This window comes from Nothobranchius furzeri, chromosome 7, assembly GCF_043380555.1.
Source record: "Nothobranchius furzeri strain GRZ-AD chromosome 7, NfurGRZ-RIMD1, whole genome shotgun sequence".
Lineage (NCBI taxonomy): Eukaryota > Metazoa > Chordata > Actinopteri > Cyprinodontiformes > Nothobranchiidae > Nothobranchius > Nothobranchius furzeri.
This window is the reverse complement of record NC_091747.1, coordinates 50,079,047-50,101,626: the sequence shown is the minus strand read 5'-3', so window position 1 is coordinate 50,101,626 and position 22,580 is coordinate 50,079,047. Positions and strand designations below refer to the sequence as shown.

At 43.2% G+C, this 22,580-nt stretch overlaps 1 protein-coding gene across 2 annotated transcripts in view; it reads left to right on the top strand.

The window, feature by feature from the left end:
- map3k22 (mitogen-activated protein kinase kinase kinase 22) overlaps window positions 1-22,580 on the top strand; it is a 47,520-nt gene that overhangs the window by 18,854 nt on the left and 6,086 nt on the right. For both annotated transcript variants that reach the window (XM_015955136.3, XM_015955137.3), the window contains 11 exons: window positions 38-82; window positions 4,398-4,507; window positions 6,446-6,483; window positions 11,494-11,593; window positions 13,704-13,820; window positions 14,026-14,140; window positions 16,114-16,247; window positions 16,882-16,955; window positions 17,728-17,789; window positions 19,746-19,817; window positions 20,167-20,331. In XM_015955136.3, the coding sequence (XP_015810622.1) occupies window positions 38-82; window positions 4,398-4,507; window positions 6,446-6,483; window positions 11,494-11,593; window positions 13,704-13,820; window positions 14,026-14,140; window positions 16,114-16,247; window positions 16,882-16,955; window positions 17,728-17,789; window positions 19,746-19,817; window positions 20,167-20,331 (1,032 nt within the window). The remainder of the gene's footprint in view (window positions 1-37; window positions 83-4,397; window positions 4,508-6,445; window positions 6,484-11,493; window positions 11,594-13,703; window positions 13,821-14,025; window positions 14,141-16,113; window positions 16,248-16,881; window positions 16,956-17,727; window positions 17,790-19,745; window positions 19,818-20,166; window positions 20,332-22,580) is intronic.

The following is a 22,580-nucleotide window of genomic DNA, read 5'->3' as shown; positions in this document are numbered from 1 at the left end:
GGTCAGTTTTCAACAGTGTTGCATTTCACCCCCACAGATGACGGTCTTTACAATGGACCTGGACAGCACAGGAGCACACAAGGTAGGCTGTCCAAAAGAGTTCAATTAAACTAATCAGTCATCTGACAAATGTAAATACCAGGGTTGAAAACATCATTTAATTATTTACTCACTTATTTGTTGCACATTCATTAAGCACATTACTTCAGTGTATGAAAAGTGCTATATAAATAAGCTGCCTTGCTTTGCAATAAAGATACAATGGCAAATCTGCAAAACATGCTAGCTTAAAACATCTTTTTATTCCTCTTAACAAAGTCCTAACATCGTATAGCTATAAATATTTTGTGGATGATTAAAAAAAAGAAACAAATAAGAATGAAGTGGTTTTCTTGCATTTGTCTAACAACCTCTGCCAATAACACGGACAACTATTGGACCATCTGGTCGTCTGTCTCACCGAACCGCCACACTTCCACATTTACCCGAGTCCTCCACGCATTACGCACTCACGTATTTAGCAACAGAACACCACTGGTGTGAGAGGTTTGCTGTTCAATAATATCGGAGAAGTAGAAACAGTCGGCTGCTACCACTTCAGCTTTTTGACAAACTACTAGACTCTCAAAAAGAAAAACACCATTTGGAGTCACAGACAATAAAAGATGTTTGGACGTAGAAAACATCGACTGGTGTTTAGAGCTCTCTCATTTATGGTGGCAATGTGTGTTCCGGTATCAAACGGACGTGGTTTACGGATCATAGTTGATGGGATGGGTGAGGTTTCTGCGACCATGTTTGAATTTAAAAGCTAGCTTGTAACGCTATCTTGTTTTGCATATTTGCCATTACAGCTTTAATACGTTTTCTATTCATTTTGTTTTGAAAGTTCGATGCCCACTGGCACTGGACACGTAGATGACCCCGTGGTCAAAGCAGGGATGAGATCTTCATCCTTATTGGTTAAGATGAATGTCATCCAATATTTTAACCAATGAGATTATTTGGGGGCAGGGCTAGAACTGGTACAGTGCTCATGTGATTTAAAATTTAAAAGAACTGGAGAACTTTTTTTTTGTTACATTTTTGTATAAATGTCTTCCAGACAGCAGACTTGATAAAACGAAATTTATTTGGAACCACGGCCAAGTTGAGTAGCTCAGCAGAGGCAGCAAACAAAACGGCTAGCATTTAGCCTAGCTAAAGTCTTGCTAATGTTTTCGTCTGTTCAGTGTTGAAAAGCACTTCATTTAATAACAATTGAAAGACATGTTGCAGTTGTTTGATCAGAATAGAAAACAAACAGTCCAGTTTAAGAAAATAAATTGCAATAGCACTAGGGCTGGGTAATAAATCGAAAATTTATCGTTGTTGAAATTTCTGACTCCTATCATGATAATTTTTCCCATGTCAACAAATTTGATTATAAAAAATGAAAAGATGTGTGTAATTTGGCAACGTTCACGTCCCTTTAAGAAGCTGTACCACCTTGAGTCACGTAAAAATGTGACTCAGCTAATACACGTGACAGCCCCATCTAGTGGACAACTTTTGTTTCTGCACATACCTGTAGTTATCGTTCATTTATCGTTATCGAGGTAAAATCCTCAATATATCATAATATTGATTTTAGGCCATATCGCCCAGCCCTAAATAGCACAAAATGTGTACATAAAGTCTGCACGTTAGAAGCTAGCTTCACTTCAGGATCTTTAGCAGACGCCCTGTAGCAGCAAACATCAGTTGTTGTCAGAGGAAGGAAATGCATTCTGGGAAACTTTTTTTTTTTGTTGAAAAACCTGTTAAGTTGGCCAAAGACAGCTTAATAAAAACAATTCATGCATGTAGTTTTCCATCTGCACGGGTCTAATTCCAGAGTCAGCTGTCAGATTTGCAACATTCCAAAGTTACTGACAAAAATGAGATTTGCAGCTCAACTCTGATTGCAAACATTGATTGCACATCCAGTTCCACACCTGCACGCGTTACACCAGGGACTTGGTGAAAGATTAACCCTAAGTGTTTAAACATTACACCCATTAGAGTATAAAGTGGCTGTGCATGTGCAGCTCTGCGTGTGTGTTGACCTGACTGCTGCTGCAGAGTGAGGACATGTTTGGCTCCAGCTGCTAATCCCGCCGGATGTCTTTGCCATGATGTGTCTCTCTGCACAAGGAAATCCCCCTCTGTGTCTTTCCAGGCAAACTGTTCTCACTCTGCTCTGCCTCGCTGTTTGTTACACAATACAGACTAGAAAGTTGCAGCACTAGATTTCTAAAGCAAGAGCTACCCTCCAAACACACTCCAGGCGATAGCCTGTGCCTGTTTGTATTATTTTTTTAGTTTAAAGTGATTTGGGCTGCTCTGGTTTCAGCTTGAGCACCGGTTAGAGCCAAGCAGATCTCCTTTAATCTTAACTGGAATTACTGTTGCATTCCATCCGCTGTCACCTTCACGGTTTCTTTCTTCTTAGTTTGAGAAAAAAAAGATGGATGCAGAATGATGATGCAATGGCTTGCAACAAGCCTTCATTGTGTAATGTTGCAGGCTGCTGCCCAGCTTCCTGGAATTCCCCACTTTTTTTTTTTTTTTTTTTTTTTTGCACTGATCAGATTTGACCTAAAACCAGGAAATGAGCTGCATGTATCAAAACCTGCAGACAAAAACCAAATCCAGTCCAGGGTCATGTTGACTTACTTCTGAAGCCAGCTTTGGGGCCTTTTGATGGCCAGGTCTGGCTGCGTTGGTGCGTGTGAGAGCCCTCCACCGGTCTGGCGGTTAGCCTTGGCCGGCCTCAGCCTGGCAGTGGCCATTGCCCAGGCCCGGGTGAGGCAATAACTTCATTTATAGCCCAGCTCTGTGCAACACCACGCATTTCTCACACTCCTGCTGCCCTCTTCACCCTTCCACTCCCCCTCAACACTGCTATTATCCATAGGCACATAACACCCACACATGCAGGCCTCTTGCTTGTTTTGTATCCTTGACTGCGAGTGTGCAGGACAGTCTAGAGGCAGGGATCGAGAGTCGTATCACCAGAGACAAGCAGGGTGAAGAAAACTGAGATAAATAAATATGTAAATATCAAACGCTTGTTGTAATTAGCACCTTTTTCTGCAAGGTGAGAAGACAACCCCCAAAGTTTGTACTTCTCCTCCCAAAATAATCACCAGTAATTAGTTGCAGTGGTAATTTTAAGAGCAAATAATTTATTTCAGAGGAAAAAATAAAAAAAATCATACTTTTTTTGGGGGGTCAAAGGGAAAATCAGTCTCAGGATTTGTCAAGTCTGTGCCCAGAACAGACAAGTGATTCAGTTCCTTCCAGTTAAGAAAGGACAGTTAGTCATTCACCCCCACTGACAGTAAACACTAAATCCAGCCCGGCCTCGTCTGCTCCTTTCAACATCCAGTTTACAGCACGCTGCGACTGGGAGTGGCATCGAGGCCTTTGGCTGTGGGAGTATAAGTTTCCATTTGTAGGTGGGATTTATTTGTTGTTTTGCCACCTATTAAAGCCTCCGATACTCAACCCGAATTCACTTTAGCAGCTCTCGCTCCAGCTCAACTTTTTATTTTTTATTCAGTATTCCTTTGATTTAGGGAAAACAACAAAAATGCAAAAGGGAAAAGGGGACACGAGCTAGCGTTAGCCTCAGTGTCAGCAGAAAAGCACGAGTTAAATGGTCGGGTGGAAGGAACTCTCCAACTGGATGATCCCAAAGTTAGGAAAAGCAAACAATCTGTGGATCCATCTCCTCTCGACCTTGGGATGAACCCAGTCTCAGGGACCGGCTGTTGTCCCCCCGAGTCACTACCCTGACTTGTTGTCCTCCAGAAAACTCTCTTTACCCCTGAACTTTATTTTTATTTGAAAGAATGCTGTCTTTCCTGCAGGTACTACTTGTGTTGCACACACCTGGCCAGGTTTCAGTGTGAGAAAAATGTGTGTGTGCTCATCTCTCATTCATGCAAGAGGCAGGCAGGCAGGAGCAGAGGTCAACGACCTCTCCTTTTTCACCGCGAGTGCTGCTCTGGGATAATTGGCTCCATTAAGGTCTCTTCACATGTTAATGCTCATCAGCGCGATTGCCTCAGTTTCAGTGTGTCAGAAAGGAAATTAAGATTTATTTCAATCACTATAAAACCAGATGTTTGTTCCTTTTGTTAAATGATTGATTGAATCTTGCTCGTAGACAGTTCGGATCTGATGCATGTATTTGCTGAAGAAGAAAACGCCGTTCTTGTTAAAATAGGTGAAAAACCACAGGGATGTTCACTAGAACAGGAAGTTGCTGCCCACATGTTGCTTCGTGGCCTGCTCTGAGCCAACCCTCAAAATGTTGACTTATTGTTGCTTAATTCAAAAATTAAAAGTTTCTCTTCCTTTGGTCTCAGATGACGAGGAGGCACTTAACTCCATCATGAAGGACCTGGCGGCTTTGGGCCGCTACTCCAGCCAGCATAGCATCCACAAGCCCAAGAGCAGAACTCTACTCTATAAACAGGTAAACATCCCTTCTCCTTGTGTTTTGTCTCAGTCCAGATGCCTCTGCAGAGGGTTTCTGTGGAGCATTCATGAGCAATCATCCTCCTACCTGTCATAGATCAATTTTGAGCAACATCAACTTGGAGAAGTTGGTATTTTTGACTGGATTGACAAGCTAATGGCTAGTCAGATGTTTGTAATCCTGCAGGAGTTGTCAGCAAAACAACAAATTATTTCTTCATTTGCTAAACAAATAAAGCGCTGAGTTGATCAAAGCCATTTTAGGCCTTTCTAGTAAATGGTAAATGGCCTGTATTTGATATAGCGCCTTCTAGAGTCCTGGAACCCCCCAAGGTGCTTTACAACACAATCAGTCATTCACCCATTCACACACTGGTGGGGATGAGCTATGATGTAGCCACAGCTGCCCTGGGGCGCACTGACAGAGGCGAGGCTGCCGAGCACTGGCGCCACCGGTCCCTCCGACCACCACCAGCAGGCAAGGTGGGTTAAGTGTCTTGCCCAAGGACACAACGACAGCGACAGACTGAGCGGGGCTCGAACCTGCAACCTTCCGATTACTGGGCGAGCACTTAACTCCTGTGCCACCGTCGCCCACACTAGTAGTACACCATGTTCATCTTAGCAAGGGTCAGTTATGGCAACAGCGTTAGCATTTAAGCTTGTTTTGTGTTTTTACTTATAAAAATGACTGCTCACTAACTACGCAATAAAGATGTGATAATCTAGTTTCCTCCTGCTCTGAAACCACAAAGATTACCAGAGAACAGTTTAATCTTTCAAAACTATATTTGACTCCTGCTCTGACTAGCAGTTAGCATGTCAGTCCTGTCAGAAGCTATTATCTCCAAACCGAGGCTGTTCTCAGTGTTATCTATCCACAACGGGTAAGATGTTAACTGCTTCTAATCTTTCCACAGAACCTTAAAAAAATCAAATCTAGTGAAACTAACCCTTTAACATTTTGCTGCACGTAGTCTAAATGTGTCCAAATCTAATTGTTTTGGTGATCATTTGATAATTTGCTTTTAACGAGTGTGTTGGCGTACAGAAACGGACTTTTCTACAGAAGGTTTTACTAAAAGCTTTTATTTGTTCTAATCGTTCTAAACTCGGATCTTCCATTGTTCTCTGTTGCCAGGTTCTCTTTTTTTCCTTTGTTTAGCTTTGAATGGCTCGTTTATTTTAATCTCATCCTTTTACCTGAGAATTAGTGAATCAACTGGAAGAGTAATTTCGTTAGAACATGTATTTTACAATTTTAGGGAGGAGTTATTTTGTTCTTTCCGCAGAAACTCGAGATCCTCTAACCTTAACTGTCATTGAGCGTTTCCACACAATACCTCAGCCTTTCTGTCTTTGTGATTTATTCAGCCATGGTGAAAGCCAGGTGAAGGTTGTTGCCTTAGTTTTAGGTCAGGACGAAGCCAACAAGCAGCTTACGCTCCGTCTTAATTCCATTTTATTGACACTAATGTGGAAAAAGCGCAGTTTTCCTAAAACTTCCCCTCAGTCGCCTCGCTCTGCTCTCACAAGTCATTTTCCTCGCGCATTTTTGTCCGAGGAATGATAATTGGCAAATCCTCTTAAAGCGGCGGTGTTTATGAAGAGAGGTAAACAAACCACTAGGAGAGGAGAAAGTTTCCGCTGCTTTTCCTCTGCGAGCCCCTAATTTTCACCCAGTCTCTTCTCTGATATGATGACAGCGTTCGTTTATCAAAATGACCTCACGCAGACTTCCAGGCTCCTCCAGATTCCTGCCAAGCCCCCTCGGTTCTGACTTTGAAGAGAATATGCCATTTCATGTCCTCCTTTACATTTCTGGATTAAAAATAAAGCTTTACTTTCGTTCCATCTCTAGTTTATTCACTTTCTCATGAATCATTGCAGCTTTCCACCTCTCTAACTCCACTGTTGTTATTCTTTCTCTCTACAGGATTTAAGAGTCAAGCTGGAGCATGAGAGAGAGAAACGGTACGTCGGAGCCTCCGTTTAGTTTTTTTTCCACCTCACCCGTCAAATTCTGGAGTTTGGATCTATTTTGCTAGGCTTTACCATGCCGGGAACTTTGTGCCTAAGGGAGGAAATCACAGTTACATGCCAAAGCGGCATGAAGGGAAGAGGAAAATATTCTTGTTTAATTTGATTTCAGGAGTGGAAAGAGTACAGGGAGTATTTTGGGCATGTAGCCAAAGTCATTTTTTAGCTTGTTGAGTTTTTTATGGATCCTTTGGGCAGAATGTGGTTAAAAAACTCATCTTAATCGCATTTTAATATCTTAAAGGCCAAGTTCACTGAGAAACAGTTTATTTACATGCTTATTATTTGTGATATGATTGGTCACTGAGTTTAACGTGCAGGCTAAACATGAAGATAGTCTTCTACCCAAAAGAAAATAGACGATCGGAGTAGAGAAGCCAGGTATGTCACACTGAAAATGAACATTCATGGGCTCGCCCGTCTTGGCTCGGGGAAGGCTGTTGTTGACTTAGCATTCAGGTAGAGCAGCGAACGTCTCGGCTAATAGAAGCTAACTATTAGCATTAGCAACTCCACAACACACCAGAACTCCTCCAGGCTTGTCTTATTTGTGGAGATCAAACATCAACATTGCAGAGTAGTCCCCCCCCCCCCCCCTCTAGAATTAAACTTGAAAATAGTTTTCTACCCGATAGAAAATAGCAGAGGAAATGCTTGGATTAGAAAAGCCAAACAGATTTAATTCCCACTGATAATGAGCGTTCATGGACTCACCCCTCATGGCTCGGGGAAGGCTGTTGTTGATTTAGCGTCCAGGAGAGAGCAGAGCTAACAGAACTGTTAGCATTAGCAACTCCACAACATGTCAGAACTCCACCAGGCTTGTGTTATTTGTGGGTTTAAAACATAACATTGCAGAGAAAACAGGGTCAGTGGTAGAGTGGCATTGCTGTTAGCCAATCAGAGGCAAGATGTCTGAATATCAGGAAGTAAGAATCCAAAATCTGCCGTTTCTGCTCCCCACTCTTTTGGCTAACTTTTACATCTTGAAACAGAAGTAATAAAGTGTTTTTCCCCCACAGAGACTGACTCACAAGACATTCATTTATTCTAGAGACAACTGCAAATGTGTTGAAAAAACAAGTGAACTTGGCCTTTAAAATTAAGTACGAAGAGGAAATCTTTGGTCAGTTTTTGAGGAAACTTTGCAGATTTTTGGCCTTTTAAAGCATGCTTATGTTTTGATGTTTGTGTGTATTGCTCATGTCTGATTATTGTTTTTACGTTACCTCTTTCATGCATCTGCGGAGTAACTGTACACATGCACGTAAGTGCAATTGAAATTACTGAAATCATTCTGTTACAAACAAATCCTCAAGGCAAAAAAACCCCATCTCGAAACTAAATAATTTCACCTTGCGAAGGTGCAGCATCCTGGGACTCTGATGGGTTTCTCAGAAGCCAATCAAGTCCCCGTTGAGTCCCGCAGGAGGGAGAGTGCTGTGTGCTCCGTTAAAAAGGAGAAACCGGAGGGAAATCTATCCAAATCTTCTAGAACGACTGCTTTTGGACCAAAGGAGCGAGCATTGGCTGGATGATTAGAAAGCAGCGAGCTTTGCAGAGAGTGAGAAAGGCAAAGGAAGCAGCATGTTTCCCCAGACAGAATATAGATCCACGACGAGCCTCTCAGCTCTTTCAGCGTCCTAATTGGCTGCTGCTGCTGAGGAAGAGACAAGTTTTTCATGTCCGTGTCTTCCTGCCTCCGTCTGTTTCCTTCATCCTGCGCCTCTCTCCTCTTCCAGCAGACAGCTCACGTTCGAACACCGCTCACACATTCAAGCAGAAATCTCACACTCATCGATCTGCTAAATTGTTAAATCATTTGCTCTCGCCAACTGCTTTCACTTAGGTTTGGCGCCTTTATCAACTCTACAGGTAAAATATTAACAGGTTTCCTTTCAAATCCAAAGCTCTGCATCAGCTTAAGCATAAGAAAGGCTTAAATATTTATTTAAAGGTGCTACTATCAATACTTCTTTATAGATTAGGTGAGAGGGAAAAGGTCCAGTTACAAAGGGAACCTTTAGCATTCTTCACCAGTAAGGTGTCGAAATATTTCAAAAGTACACACTAGAGTGTGTCTTTCTCTGGTGAAATTGAAAAATAGCAAGATCACAGAGGGGTTTCCTTAATGTTTACCAGGGTCCTCTAGTTCCTCGTGTGAGTGGCGGAGTCACGGAGTCGACGCGGTTGTCTGGAGTCCATCTGGAACGACTGAGTCAAAAAGTGCAAGACAAGAGAAGGGATTTTAGAAGAGCTGGTCTATGAAACAAAGTTGTGACTGAATGGAGGAAAGAATGTAAATCTGACATTTTTGCCCAAAAAATGCAAATAAAGTTTTCAAGAATTTGAGCCGCCAACTTGCCGCAAGTAAGGTTGGCCGAGGTTCACTTAAGTTTTAGTTGCAATCAATTTGAAGTTTCAACATATAGAAAACGTTTGCACACACCACTTCAGCGAGATTCCTTATTTATATTTGCGTAAATGTACTTTAGGCTACGATGCACAGTGGTTAGTGCTGTTGCTCAGTTTAGAAAATCCAGTCAGATCTACGTCAGACTGGAGGTTAGCATTCATGGACTCATCCATCTTGACTCCTGATGGGGAAGGCTGTTGTTGATTTAGCATCCAGGAGAGAGCAGAGCACAACTTGGCTAGTAAAAGCTGACGTTAACATTAGCAACTCCACGACATGTCAGAACTCCTTCATGCTTGTGTTAGTTGTGTAGATAAAACATCTACGTTCCAACGCAAACGGAGTCAGTGGTAAAGTCACATTGCTGTTAGCCAATCAGAGGCAAGTTGTCCAGAATATCAGGAAATAAAACTCCAAAACCTGCCATCTACTGCTGTCACTTGTCTGACTAACTTCTAGTTCCTGTAACAGGAGCGCCAGAGCTTTTTTTCCCCACGAAGATCAGCTCACAAGGCATTCATTTATACTAGATCACTGCAGATGTGTTGAAAAAAGAGTGAACTTGGTCTTTAAGGTAAACCCGATTCAACTCCCAAGTCTGCAGTTACGATAACGCTATTAATAACATACTGATATTACAATATCGTTACTGATATTATAATCATAGTCATGGTGATAAGATATTGATATTTCAATAATGATCTTAGGGTAATTAAATAGATCTTATAGTAATAATTCTGATGTTAGGATAACAGATCTGATAATAACGATGTTGACATTACCATAAAGTTACTAATATAGCAATAATGATAATCATTTGTGAAAATGCAAAAAATATTGTGTTAATTATTTATTTTTGATAAAATTAGTACAAAATAAGACTTCTTTTAGATTTGATTCTTTATTAAATAAACCTTTATGTGCACAACAGCTGACTTCTATTTAGAGTCTAAGCTAGGAAAGTGGAGCATTTCTGTGCAAAGAAGATGCAAAAATTACTTCATTGAACAGTTTGTTTAGTGGATTTGGATGCATAAGTAGCATTTTTTTTTAGCGATCGATCTAATGAAACAGAAAATCTTCACCTTGGTTTCAGCTCGAGTTTCCTTTAAAAGAAAACTTTGTTTTGGTTTAGAAGAAAAAGGAAAACGATCCAAACTTCCTTTCATTCTTGGAACCACCACGTGGCTTTCTGTCAGCTTAATCTAATTGTGCAGCAGCGGAGTAAAGACCGTGTTGTATCCGAGCTGAGTCCACGGCAGTCGGAGGCATCAGGAGTCCCTGAGTCAGGATAATCGTGTTGTGTGTCCACAATGGAATCACACTGGAAGGGTTCTCTTTTCATTGGCAAGCGGTGAAGGTTTGAGGCAGGAAGTAGGAGCTGCAGAGTGTCTCTCTCCCCTTGGCTCAGGGTCTCCTTCCAGAGAATGAAGGAACAGAGCCAGACTTTTTTCTTCCTCCGTGTGTGTGTGTGTGTGTGTGTGTGTGTGTTTTATTGTGATTTTTGTTCAGAAAATACATCCGAAGGAAAGGAGGGAGCCAGCGTGAAAGCATTCTTTGACATCAGATTTTTTTCTATAACATCTCTGTGTCCACTCGTTTTCAGACGAAGGAAAGTTGTCTTTTAGAGCCCCCCCCCCCCCACCCCCCACCCCCACCTCTTTATCACATAAATCATCCCTGAATCTAAACAGCCGGCGAGCGTTTAGCTGCGCCGCTGCTCGTCTCTGATCTGCAGGCCTCCCTCTTCCCAGAATCCTCTCCTCAAACGAGGGAACCAGTGAGCGGTCATTAAGATAGGCAGAGCCTCGTCCTCTGATGAGGAAACGATGGGACAAAAACAAACCTTTTATCAGGACTCTGACCAGATGAAGAGCTGCACATTCTTCAAAAGCAGAACGTTGTTCAGGAGGGGAAAGCTCTCTCTCTTTATTTTCACAGCCCATCTCCTTTATTTTCCTTCTCATAATCTGTAAATATCACCATGTCTGTGTATCTTTCACTCTGTCACTCTTTAAAGAAGAAGGCTCACATCCTGCTGCTTTTACTGCCCCCCCCCCCCCCCCCCCCCCCCTTCCTCTCAGGAAGTTTCCCATCTGCTTTTGTGCTGGCGTTAGCCGAGAGGCCCGGCCGTGTTGAAACAGTGGCCGATGCACACACTGATTGGGGAAACACACTCATGCATGTAGAGTTTTACAAACACGTGTGTGTGATGAGCTCCAACCCAGACAAAAATCTCACACGCAGGCTTACGGTAGATAAGCACTTTCTGTTTTCACTGCATCAAATAATCTTCTGTTTGCATCTTGCAGGGCTTTGCTCACTCCTCTCCTTGACCTAGCTGACCTGTCTATTTTTCTCTCTTGTTGCCATAGAAACGCCATCAAAAACCGTCTTGTTTTAAAATCGCTAGAAATGGGTCAGAAAAGAAGGGATCTTTAATGAATCTAACGTTTTCTGCAATCTGCGAAAGCTGCAAGCCAGACACAACATGAACCTCTTCCTCTGACCTCTGACCCTGTTTCTAGAATCATCCCGTTTCAGAGGCCGCTGAAGATCCGGGAGCTGCTGCAGAAAGTGACAGAGGCCTTTGGCCAGCACATGGACATGTACTTCACGGAAAAGGAGGTGAGATAATTCAACATTCCTCCCATTCCAAGAACTCGCCATCAGTGATCGCTAATTCATGCTAGCAGCAGCAGAAGTTTTTACTTCCAGAGTGAAATTTCTACTTATTCTGAATGCTTTAAATTTTGGAATCTACTAATCATAACTTTTGGAAAAAGCCAAAATTGGTGTCAAACCCTCCAAACTAGAACGTTTCCGCTTTGCCCTCAATGGAACCCCTAAAGCGACATTGGAGAAAACAAACTCACAATTTAGTCGTGCACACTAGAGAAGTTTTATGGTTATATTTGGAAAGTGAAATTTGACATTAGGGCCTGTGCAAATAAAAAATCTCACACCCCATCAGAAATCTAGCTGTTGGCTCACTTCCTGTCTCTGTTTATCAAAACCCACTGGGAAGGTTTGTTTTTTTCATATTAAAGCAAATCCTGTTTAGATATTTTTGTACTTTTTGCAGAGTTAAAGGTGTTTGAAGCCTGCAGAGGACCTCTTGTCCCTCGGCTCATTGTAACGCGTCCCTTTTGTCCCACACACAACCCAGATGCTGCAGTGTTCAAAATCCATCCATCCATTCATCCATCCATTCATCCATCCAACCAATTCAATTCAAGTTTATTTATATAGCGCCAAATCTCAACGAGTCGTCTCAAGGCACTTCACATAGTAAACGTTCCAATACAGGTCAAGTTCATTAAGCCATTCAGAAAAAAGTTTCCTGTATAAGGAACCCAGCAGATTGCATCGAGTCACTGACTAGTGTCAGTGACTTTACAGCAATCCTCATACTAAGTAAGCATTTAGCGACAGTGGAGAGGAAAACTCCTTTTTAACAGAAAGAAACCTCCAGAGAATCCTAGCTCAGTATAAGCAGCCATCCTCCACGACTCACTGGGGATCAAGAAGACAGAGCACACACACACACACGCACGCACGCACACACACACAAACAACATATATACCAAGTAGTGTTTCTACGGTTACATTGTGATTTCTTAGTAAATATTCTATTTGGTGAGAGATAAACTTTATTGGATTTATCCTAGTGGATCTATAATTAAACGGGTAAACTAGTAGTAGCACATTCAATGTCAAAGAAAGTGAAATTTTAGTATCAGGACATGGAGAATGTTTAAGTGGTTAGCAACAATGTTCAAGCCACAGCTCAGCAGAACATCATTGCTGCTTCTTCTGGGGAGAAAAACACTTATAAAAAAATGAAGTTAACTGAAATTGCATCCATCCATCCATCCATCCATCCATCCATCCATCCATCCATCCATCCATCCATCATGTCATTTTATAGCACAATCCAGAACACATTTGGTTTTGATTTGAGCCTCTTAACTTGCATGAAATTTGTTTTTGTCAAGCTGTCAGCATCTTAAGAACTTAATAAAGCTTTGTTTTTTTTAAACTGACATCCAGATTTGAACTTTTTATGTCATAAACGTGCAGAAAGAAGTTAAAAGTTGGAACTGAGAAATAAGCAGTGAGTCGATGTTAGACATTTTAATGAGCTCGGTGTTTGAAAATGGTTGCTTTACAATTTTAGTGTTTTATATAAAATAGATTTTCCCTTTTTAGCATATTTAAGCTAAACCTTCAGTGCATGTCCATGTCTTTGCATGCAATTGAGTGTGGGATGAAGCATATAACCCCCCCTTTCCATCTCCTAAATGGATGCACGCTGTTTTCAGAGCAGCCTGAGTCTGAGCAGAGCACGTCGAGTCGGGTGGTCGAGTCAGCAGACGAGAACGCCTCACAGTGCCAGAAATCCTAAAAGTATTTTCCATTTAAGAGAAAAACTGTAGAACTCTAAACTCTCTCAGCAACGAGAAACGCTGTAAGCATCTGAAGAATATTTGTCAAACACGAGGAAACATTTATATCTGACAAAAGGCCTTTTAGATCAAAAATGCTGCAATATTAGTTGCAAGACTGTTCACATCACTTCAACTGTATGAAAAGCTTAACGGTCTGTTGCTGCACATTTAGTTAATAAACAGAACCAACTTTCCCTTAGCTGATGAAATGTCCAGCTCTGCTGCAGCTACATGCTGTCCCTAACGGACAACGGAGAATAAAAGGTCATATCGTCTTCTTCTTCAAGCTGCTGCTGCCCCTGAAGACCCAGGAGGACCTGGATCAGGCCGTGCTGAGTCTGGGCTGCACCTCTGGAGCTAACGGGCTGCTCCGGATCCTGCTGAAGACCCCCAAAAACAACCACGTGAGTCCCCGCCTCCACATGCAAATCTCCGCAGCCACACAGGAGTCAGCGAACGCCACCTGAACATTTGAATGAAGTCCGCTTCAGCTCGGTTTCTAAAAATCACGCTGGTGCAATATCATGATGTAATCCCATCCCCGCTTCCGCTTCTCATCTTTTTCCATCCTGCTTTTCCTGCCCCCCCCCCTCCCCCCCTCCTCTTCAGTATCTACAGGTGAACAGCAGGGACAAACAGAGCGAGATGAAGTCCTCGCGCTCGTTAGGCGACTTGAAGGGCTCGTTGTTCAAAGGCTCGGAGAGGGTGCGCAAACACTCCACAGGTAAATGAAACGGGAAAAGCTCTCAACAGAAACAGGTTTTCTACGAACTTCCCGTCGGAGAAGGGCAGATGTTTTTGCAAAATGTCAGACTAATCCTCTCAGACAGATTCCTGTCATGTCACACTCTGTGGGCTGGGTAACAGCCGGCCAGGTTTGCCGTCCCCTCTGGCTCGCCTGCTAACACAGCATGAAGGTTTATGCTGCTCTGTGGGAAATTCTCACACCCCTAAAAGGTTTTTTCTCATTCTTTAGACCCGAGAGGTCGACACTTCCAAACCAGAGACAGAAATCGAACCGAATCTTTTCCGCACCTTTGAATTTTTCACACGACAGCCTAAAGCAACAGGAATCTCGTTGCTGTGGAATCCTGTGAGCTAAATAAAATGATTAATCAGTTGTTCTGCCTGGCTGCTGTAAGTCTGAGAGGATGGAAGAGGAGTGGTGGTGGTGGCAGATAAGAGATGACAGGAGCGCGGTCACACTGGATGGTTGAGTGGAGATGTGATGTGAGCTCGGGTACGTCTAAGACGTCTAACAGCACAGGAGGTGAGGAGAGGGCCAACTTCGAGACGAGGAGAACTGAGACCAACAAAAACACAGAACTTTATTTCTGCTGGGATGTTTTCTTTGAACATTTCTGTCCCGTTGGGCCTGTGTGACGGCCTCGGTGGACGCTTTGACTGGAGAAAGGACGAGCGCCCGCCTGCTTTCAGCTGCAGCTGCAGACCAAAGTTTCTCCTGTAAGCAGAAATAACGGATGATCGTTCTTTCAGGTTGTTGATCAGATCTGGGAGTTTACCACTCCGCGTGTGTTTAGTGGACCTGCGTCCACCATGAGACATGCTGTGTCTTCATTTTTGGCATTAGTCCACTGGGTTAGGCATTCCCTCATCACAGATCCTGTTTTCCAGCATTCCCGGACAAAATCTTAAGTAGGGGGAGGCCGATATTTACCGCTTTTTATTCATCAGCATCGGCCGATATTTGTCTTTTGTAAAGCCGATTTGAAGTCGGGCACATCCTCGGGCAGCCCGGTGCTGTTGCAGAATTTAATTTAAATATATTTGTAAGTTCACAAATGACATCAGCATTATAAATACTCTAAATGAACTTTATTTAGGTGTCCGGCTTTAACACCGAGCAATGCACAAAGGTAACATTTAACAGTTTGTTAAATTCAGAGTTGAAAACTGATTCAGCTTCAGAAATTTTATGCATCGACTGATGTTATTAGTGACATTTTAGCATGAAAATAAGGTGGAAAATATCTAGATGGGCGTGGAAATCAGCCCATAAAAATTAGCTGTGCGTATCGGCCATTGACTGTCCTTGTCTCCTACGTATCGGCAATAGAAAAACCAATATCGGTTGATTTTAGTGCAGAGGCGCCACTGACCAATAGGATAGGCAGGGTAGGTAATTGCTTAGGGCCTCCGAGCCACCAGGGGCCCCCAGAGTGAAGACTTTTTAACTTCTTTACACTCCCTGACGAGTCCCTCCCCTTCCCAAATGCTCACCCAGAGAGCGAATGCACACTTTTTTGTATGCCCCCCTCCCCCAACGCCCAAACACACACCACTGTAATGAATAAATGACCGCACAGTTCCTTGGCTGCGCCTTGTTTGCTTCGAGCCTCGTGAAAACCTTACATCACCACAGTTAAAGCGTAGGTGATGACCTTCAGCGTGGGTTGGTTTTGTCATGGTGGAGAAGAAGTGAAGTCCCTTACTGTGAGCTTGGGTGATATGGGTGTGGACACCCACTGCTTAAAAGTGCTGCTGATCCTCCTCATCAAGAGGAGCAAAGCGAAGTGGTTTAGGCATCGGAGTAGGGTGCCTCAGGGTCTCCTTCATGCTGAGGTTTTCCAGGCAGACCATTTTGGTGCGGGAACGCCTTGGGACTTGGAAAATGTCATCTTAAAGAGGGATGTCTGACCTCTGTCACCATCCTTTAATGTCTCCCACCTGTCCCAGGTTCCCTCCACACGGGCCGGACGTCTCCACCTCCAGGCAGCGTCCCAGAGGAGCAGCAGCAGATCGCCCGTCAGGGCTCCTACACCAGCATCCACAGCGAGGGGGAGTTCATCCCGGAAGCCCCAGACCAGAATGTAAGACCTCATCAACTTGATGAACATTTAACCAGCTCGAAAATAAACCATTGATTTCAGATTTTGTAATCATATTTGATGCTTTTGTTATAAAACAGTGTTTTCTGAAGGGATTCTAGCTGATGGTTAATGTGGTTTGTGGGATAAAAGAAAACGGCCTTATTGGATCAAACTGAAGGAAAACTGGAGATGAATTTAATCTCAGAATAGATTTTAATATGAAACTTCTAGTTGTTTTTAGGCAAATATTCTGTTTTTGTTCGTTTAAGATGCAACAATGACATTTTAAGTGTTAGAAATTGGATTAAATATGAAAAGATTTGCACCATTTTTCATGTCAGAGATTTGAAATAAACTCTAAATTGTGTTTTGTAGTTTTACAAGGTTTTTATTCAGATATTCACTATTTAGTTATGCTTGTTTTTGTTTTGTTTTATAAAATAAACTAGTTGTTTATTTTTTTAAACCCGCACCCTGCTGACAAATAATTCTTTGCAGGATATTTGCATGCATCTAATGATATTTTGGTGACTTTGCTGCAGTGGATGATAATGTGAGGACACCACTCCATCTGCACTGCTTGATGCTGTACGTCCTGTGACCCTTGACCCCTCCGTGTTATTTATTCTGTCAGATTCTGGATCCCTTCGGGAGTGCAGACAACTCGCTGTCGAGCAGCTGTCAGTCAATAGATCAAGCACTGGACAGGTGAGTGATGGTGGACAGAGAGACGATCAGAGAGGGGAGTTTGTGCGTTTGACCCTTCCTGAGATGAAAAAAAAAAGAAGGAATCGAGTCATTTTTGCTGTTGCCGTGGCGACACATTTCTTATCTGGACACCCGAATTCCTGCATTATCACGAGAATAAGCGAGCGACTGAGTGGGAGGCGTGACAGGAACACGCCGGATGAGAGGAAAAGCAGAAAATGAGAAGTGTGAAGCAGAGAGAGGGAGGACTTGAGTCTGAATCAGAAAAGAAAAACCACAAAGCGAGCAGGAGCGAGGTCTGGTTAGAGTGGGACGGAAACATTTCTACCTGCACAAGCCTTATCAGAGCTCCGGGCTGCAGAACAATGGCAGGAAACAAGTGCAGGGAAAACTTCCCTCCAAGCAGGCATGTGTGCCCCTTATCCAGGGTCTCGTGGCCCCGCGCCGCCCTGCGGTCAGCGGAGACGTCAGTCTCTGGAGTCTCGGACACACGTTTTGTTAAACCACACGCACACACACACGCACGCACGCACGCACACGCAGGCACACACACACACACGCACGCACACACACACACACACACACCTGAACACCACTTTCACTTTCTCACTGTTTAATCTGCTCATCTGTTTAGACTCACAGCTCTGCCTCAAACACCGAAAAGTCACTTTGATGCATTTTGTGTTGCTTTACGTCTTTTCCAGTGTTCCAGTCTGACGTCTGAAAACCGGACACAGATTAAAATCCTTCTTGCTGTTCTGTGTCATTTCAGTCCTCCCTTCTCACAGAACAACTGGGACAACAATTACCTGAACCTCAACTATGAATGCAAAGGTGAGAGTTAATTCTCCACTCAAACAAAACATGAAGGCCCAGATTAAGGTCTAATTAGCCGATACAGATTTCCATTTCTAGTGCAGCTGATATGGATTTTAACTGCTTCTGATTAATCTCGGAGAACTTTAAAATATGGTAAACGAATCCTTAAATGAATCAGATTGACTTTGAATGTTGTTTTGGAAGTAAAAACTTCCAACTTTCGCTGAATGTTGACCGTTTCTGATCCAGCTGCAGCTCTTATGTGCTGCTTTTGTTTCTGTTTTAAAGAGCAATGCTAACTAAGTTTCCCGCTTGTCCCTCCTACTGGCTGAAAGTGGAATTGCAACAGTTGTAAACAACCCTGCTGCAGCCTGCTGTAGCTAGCGCTAACTACAAGCCAGTGCCAACACTAGCTAGCTGATAGTGAATTAGCCCTGAAGTAAAAAAAAAAAATCCAAACTGTTCAACAAAAATATTACTTACAAGTCCAGTAGCAACAAGGCCAGGTCATCATCGGTCTGTGATTTTGTAGCCTCCGTTAGCTCCCTGAAACAAGCGTAGGCTGCACCGATGTTCACTCTGGATTTAGCTTTTTGATTTGCCTCCAAAGACACTGCTCACTTACTTTCACTTCCAGTCTCCGCCATGATGACAACAGAAAAAGCACAATTCATTTTCTTCTCATTCTTGTGTATTTATGTATTTTTTGACAATTGGTGAACTGAAAAAGCTAACTGCTAGCCTTTATATTAGCTACCGGCACAGTAAGCTATTGCGTAAAGCTGGTAGAGATCTTCCACGAGTGTTCCTACTTGAACCACAAAACTGTTGAGGGCAGTTTCTGATCAGCAGAGGGCAGCAGAGGGCTGTACAGTTGTTGAAGTTGCTGACTCAAGAATCACTGAAGCCAGTTTGAACACAATAGCTTAAAGTGTTAAAAACTCTTTAGCGTTGCTTTAAAATAATATTTTGCTCATTTTTTGCCTGGAGTTTGGCTAAAATCTCTAATCACTGATGAAATGAGGTTTAATTTATGAGTATTTACCTATAAAGAAGAGTGACCCTTAAATGTATTTTATTCAAGAAACATGCGTTCTTTGTGGACTTTCCTTCTCTTATCTGACATTTCTAACAGGCGGAGACATTTCATGATCGTTTATCTCCTTTTGAAACCCCCCCCCCCCCCCCCCCCCCCCCCCCAGGTTCCCATCCATTCCATCTTTTCTTTGAGAACAGGATGACAGATAATGCCACACTGACCCTCTTTTGAATTTGTACATATTTACTTTTCCTTTCATGCACCACTCCCTTCATCACTGTAAATTAAAGAAGTGCTGCATATTGTGTGTGGCTGCAGCAGCACGTCAAACCTGCATGCACGTGCACACACACACACACACACACCCTCCCCAGATGTAAAGCTATGTGGCCCTTCCTGCCCATGGCTCCAGTGTTTATCATTGCCTGTGAGTAGAATTTTCCTCTCCCTTTCACATCGCCAAACTCAAAAAATAACTCTCGTCTCCATGGGATACAGCCACAATAACAGGCGCGAGAGGAGGCCGTCCTCTGACAGAACAGCTGGTTTCAATTGGAAGCGGCTCTGGTCCTCCCTGTTCAGCTCATGTGCTGTGAGCGCCGGCGCTCGCGTGCGTCAGCAGCGCTCCCCACCTGACTTTGCTTACTGTTTTCAGCCGCTGCAGCGCTGCGAGACGACAGCATGTTTCATTCTGCTGAACTCAACTTTTACCTGGCGTGCAGAGATGAACTGAAGCAGTGCAGTCTCCTTCTTTGATAGGATCTATGGAAGTGTGAACGTCCACTATCATTATCTTGCGTCTTTGCTCACACAGATTTGCAATCGTACACCTCAGAAACGTGAAAATTTACTCAAAGGAGAGGTCCAAGTGTAGAAGTGTGTGGAAATATGATGCCGAGTTCAGCTTTTAGCTTCTTTGCTCTGTTTTCCAGGTCGACATGGGAAAGGAGGGACTTTCCCACGCCAGTTCCAGTTACCCAATCGCAGCAAGGAGTATGGAGATCGTAAGAAACCAGCTTTTCTTGAACTTCACCAGTGGAATTATTGTTATATCTAAAGGAAAACACTAAAATCTAGTCAGATTAATTTACTCAAAACCAATAAAACTCCCTAATTTGGACAATTGTTTTAATGTAGATTTGAGACAGCTGCTAGTAGTTTGTCGCTCTGAGGCTAACCTCTGTTATGATCCCAAACTTCTGTGAAAACAAAATGTCCTTCCTGTTTGAGAGGAAGTGGATCAGACTGATGAGAGTTAAATCTCTGTTTCTAGAAAGTAACTGGGTGAAACGCCACACACAAGTGTGCTTTTGTCATTTCTGCCTGCTGATTTTCAAATCCATGTGCCTTCAGGTCGCAGGACGCTTCCGCGCAGCTTCATGCCTCAGGAGAACCTCTTCCAGCTGGTTCCATCCAGTCGCACGCGCAGCTACAACGGTGACAGCACGCTGCCGTACAGCGACGTCCGCTCGCTGGGCCGCACGGCGGACAAAAGCTGCCAGCGTGGCACGGCCAAATGTGAGGAGATCACTTTTAATTTCAAAAAGGATATTTCTGCTGCTTTGAAGTGTGTTTCACTTCAAGTACCTTCACTATTAAAAAAAAATCCCATTATTCTGTCATTTTCATCCAATCCAAAGTATGAATGGTGTCTGATCTGAACTTGATGCTAAATATAAAGCAAAGCAGAACTGAATAACATCTCCTAATGTGGATATGATAAATAAATAATTGGATGCTTCCCAGCTAGATGAGGCCTAGTGTGTGAAAATGACTTAGATGAACCAATAAATACACAAATCACATTAAAGTTTAGTTTGATTATATGATAGTACAGCTTTCCATACTTGCACTACTTGCTTGCTGCTGTTTAAGAGGGGACTTATCATGGTTAGCTGGTTAGCTAATTCAGCTGTAGGGCTAGCAAAGCGTACTGATCAGCAGTTGTGTGTACTTTACCTGAGAGGCTGCACAGTGGCGCTGTTGGTAGTACTGCTGCCTTACAACAAGAAGGTCACTGGTTTGAATCCTGGCTGCTTTCTGTGTGGAGTTAGCATGTTCTCCTCATGCATGCGTGGGTTTACTCCAAAGATCAATAAACATGCATGTCAGGTTCATTGGAGACTAACTTGTGCCCTGGGAGTGAATGAGTGTGTGACTGGTTGTGTGTCCCTGTGAAGGACTGGCAACTAGTCCAGGGTGTCCCCTGTCTCTCGCCCTCTCACCTGATGATTGTTGGAGATAGACACCAGCTCCATGAGACCCTGGTGTGGATGAAGTGGTTTGGATGGATGAATGGACATATTCACCGTTAGATCATCAATCCTGTAGTTCTCCTTTTCTCTACGCCATTCAGAAAGCTATCTACAACACCACATGTAAGACAGAACCTCTTCAAAATGGCAAAAAAAAAAAAATCCTGCTAAAACAAAAATGATCTAGTTGAAAACTTGCTAAATAAAAGGCCAACCTCTCCCACTGTGAAAAGACTTAGTCTGGACCTCCTACAGATGTGGTCTGGGACTGACAGACTCAATATAGACACGATCTGCACATCCATGTAACGTTGACTGTTTGCAGGGCTACCTTTTTTATTTCTATCGCTAAAATCCTTCATCCAGTAGGAAAAAAATTGGTTTTATGACTTCTTGGTGTTTTCTGCAGAAAAGACAGTATTGTAATAATGTTTGTACAATCTTGCTGATCTATTAGCTTAGAGAACATGTGTTATGAATGAGTCCCAGCTGCTGCAACACAAAATTTTAGCTTCATGTATAAAGTTCACAGAGTTGTGGCCATTTTTGTGTTTGCTATTGCTAATGTTGATTAACTATGGCAGCCATCTTGAAAGTTGACTCCAATAATTAAATTGGTGATAGTTCCAGTGGCTCATGAGCTTTTTGATGATTTTTTTTGGGGGGGTATAGGCAGATGTAAACAAACAAGAAAAACTAATCGTCCTAAAACAAACTAATGTCATTACAAAATGTCAGAAAAGGAACTTGAGTCTGTTCTCCTGCAGCAATGGATGGTGGGTAATACACTTCACCCAAGTCCGGACCGATGCAGACTTGGGTGAAGTGCAGATCAAAGGCGCAAAAGGGGGCGTGATCAACTTCCACACTTGAGAATCGGGGCACCCTACACACTCGCACCCCTGGTCGGGATCGCGCAGTTGAAGGGCGCAAGGGTGGAAGAGAGACTATTGGGATTGGGCCAGTCTCAACAAGCTGGGGAATTCCCTCTCAGAGTCCCCCCCCAACACCGCTGGGGCAATAAAACTAACAGACAGCTCCACCTGCTGGCAAGGAGGCTGCATTCACATACATAAACATTTCCAACTCCGAACAAACCAACTCAAACCGAACATGTACACAAATGCAAACTGCAACTGAAAACAAAATGGAACTTCAGTTCGGTACAGTATTTTACTCTGTAGGGAAGCCTCTGCAGAAGCCTGAGTTTTACGATGATGAGGATTTCAAGCAGGAGCAGCGGTGATGTACAGTAATGCTGTTAATCCCAGGAGTGATAAATTCCCTCTCATCACACACTTCGGTTCATGTCTCGTTGCCATCGTAGGACTCAGCAGTCTGTGGTTAACGTCTCAGCCTCAGCGTCCTCACCCACACATGACTACACGGTCCAACGTGACCACATAGAATCCCGTCAGCTCCAAAACAAAGTCTCGGAGTCTGGAGCTGAGTGGAGGAGAGCTGCTGAGCTGTTCGCTCTGCGTTTTGACTGCCTGACTGTCTTATCTGGGG